The 2,461-nt window shown below is 36.9% G+C and overlaps 1 protein-coding gene across 1 annotated transcript in view; it reads right to left on the minus strand.

Moving 5' to 3' along the window:
• The window catches only part of atf6b (activating transcription factor 6 beta), a gene marked incomplete in the record, with an annotated part of 21,054 nt that overhangs the window by 12,729 nt on the left and 5,864 nt on the right, over positions 1 to 2,461 (minus strand). The window contains 1 exon segment of the mRNA XM_014023942.1: positions 2,033 to 2,112. Coding sequence (XP_013879396.1) covers positions 2,033 to 2,112 — 80 coding nt within the window.

Raw genomic sequence — 2,461 nt, forward strand, 5'->3', positions numbered from 1 at the left:
GGTGTGAATTGAGTTTAGGTTAGTTTTAGGGTCAGGTAGGTACCTGTGAGTTTATTTTAGGGTAAATGATAGGGTTAGGATATAAAATTTCGAAAAAAAAAATAAAAGAATGGAAGTCAATGCAAAGTCCCCACAAGGATAGAGAGACATGGTAGTTGTGTGTGTAAACCCCTGCTTCATTCAGCCAGCCGATACAGGATCAGCCTACATTGTCSTCTCATCTATTGTGTGTGTATGATGCTGGTTCTGCTAACAACAAATGTGAACTAGACATGGGTTTTTACGATGTAAAAACAAGTGTGCATTGCCATGTAGCATGGCTTTGCCTGCAGCATTGGACTTTAAGAATGAAATGTGACCAAGTTCAAATGTGTTTTCTACCAGTTTGCGCTTGTCAAGTCAGCAGGTGTCTGTAATGAGCATAATTGTGTAACAATATGAAGTTTGTAGAGATTTTTTGTTAACGTTGCTGTAGCTGGGGTTTGAACCCTGATCTCCCACATGAAAGCCCATAGAGTTAACCATGAGACCATTGGAGCTGTGGCAGAGGGCACTGCCAGGGGTTGCTTTGTATGTGTGCAGAAAGAGGCCACATTGCCAATGCAATTGCTGACACTAAACTGCAATATATTACAGCAATTGAGCAATTTTAGGACAATATTATAGTAAAACATCAAAATACAATCATATTAGTATTGTAACTACTGAACTATTGAGATTAAATATTATTAAACTATGGTTCAGTGCTGAGCAGATACAGCAGGAGGCAGTATTGGACCAATACAAGGCTCCATTGACTCCCATTATAAATTATTAAACATTAATATTTCAAAAACTATAAGTTGTACAGGCACCAAAAGGCATAGCCGTCATTTGGCACAGGAGCTTTACAGATATAAATTAAAATGGCAGCTCTAGGACAAAGTATGCAGGAGGAGAAGCGTGCCAAAGTGGAGATGACTTGGATGGGAAACGAATCACAATAGTCTAGTCACAAGTCTTAAGAAAAGTTTAACATTTAGAAAAAAATACTCAAACTAACCAAACTTTTAAATGTAAAGTAAAAAATGCTTTATAAATAGCTTAGTTTGTGTGTTACACCAAAAGTACCAAGCACAAATGCCACAAAAGCTGATTTTTTTTTTTTGCTTCCAAATTTCAGGAAATTTAAGACTTTCTGTGTTTCCTATGATAATACAGGCAGCAAATGAACTGTAGGGACAAAATGTACAGAAAACCAGTAAATATGCTGTGTGGGCGGCTTTTAGCAGGATCACTCTGTAGCTGAAAAGTGACCTTCACTGATGAGGACTGGTGCCAAAATGCAGAAATAGCTTTAGTAAAATCTACAAGATAGTAGATAAGAGAAGTAGAACCTCAGGGTCCTTAAAGTAAAACAAAAGATAAATGGTACAGGAGTCACAGAAAGTTTTAACACAAATCTCCTTCAAGTAAGAAAAACAAATCTGTTGCTAAAGCTTTGTTTACRCCATAACTACGATGTGGTTTTATGTTTCAACTGTACTGTACTGAAATCATAGCTGAGTTCTGCTCAATCATTTAAAAACAGGTTCAGCTGGACAAATGTTCGTCTTGTCACTTTAACCAGCATTCAACAAGTCTGTCCTGTTAACCCTGTGAAATCAACCAAGTTACGCAAAAAAATAAACGTTAAACCACCAACATGACTCAGCGTTTCTTTTACYGACAGCTGCACCTCAATTTACTTGTGTGAGAAACATTTGTTGTCGACTCCTCTACTCCCATTTTTATCAGTCACACTCTTACATCCGACCATTTTTATTTTTTGTAAGAAATGATTTATGGTCATTTTAGTTTAGATATGTTTGTGTAAAATGGTCTATTCTATTGGTTCTTTATTATGTGATGAGATGTGACTTAACCCAGATTTTAGATGGTTTTATTGAGAATAATATTTTTTACCTGAATTTACACCATTTATTATCTCTGCACTGAATGTTGCTGCAGACTGTGTCAGTGTTTAATACTGAGTGTTACACAGTGTCCATACCGACGCATCGTAGCTCAGCCTCTGACTTAAGTCTCCGTCCTCCCCCTCCTCCATGCTCTCACACTGGTACAGGCAGGCATCTGCAGGGGAGACCAGGTTTAAACACATCAGCAAGAAGCAGAGAGTGAAACTGATGGTGGTGCAGAAAAAAATCTGATCTGAGAACACAGCTGGTCGTTCTGTTAAAGTTTACCACTATGTGGAGTTAGTTGTTTTAATTGCTTGTGTAAAAGCAAGTTGTTGACATTTATTAACCCAAGAATAGGGAAATAAAAGGTGGTAAAAGATCTGCAACACTTCAGTCACAATTAGATGTTTTTGCTTTAAAAAAATTGCATATTGGCTTGAAAAAATTGATTTGATTTATTTATTTAACAGGAAAAGATTACTAAAAATCAAGCCTGACTCAGCATAATTGCTGTTTTACAG

Source organism: Austrofundulus limnaeus, unplaced genomic scaffold, assembly GCF_001266775.1.
Source record: "Austrofundulus limnaeus strain Quisiro unplaced genomic scaffold, Austrofundulus_limnaeus-1.0 Scaffold397, whole genome shotgun sequence".
NCBI lineage: Eukaryota > Metazoa > Chordata > Actinopteri > Cyprinodontiformes > Rivulidae > Austrofundulus > Austrofundulus limnaeus.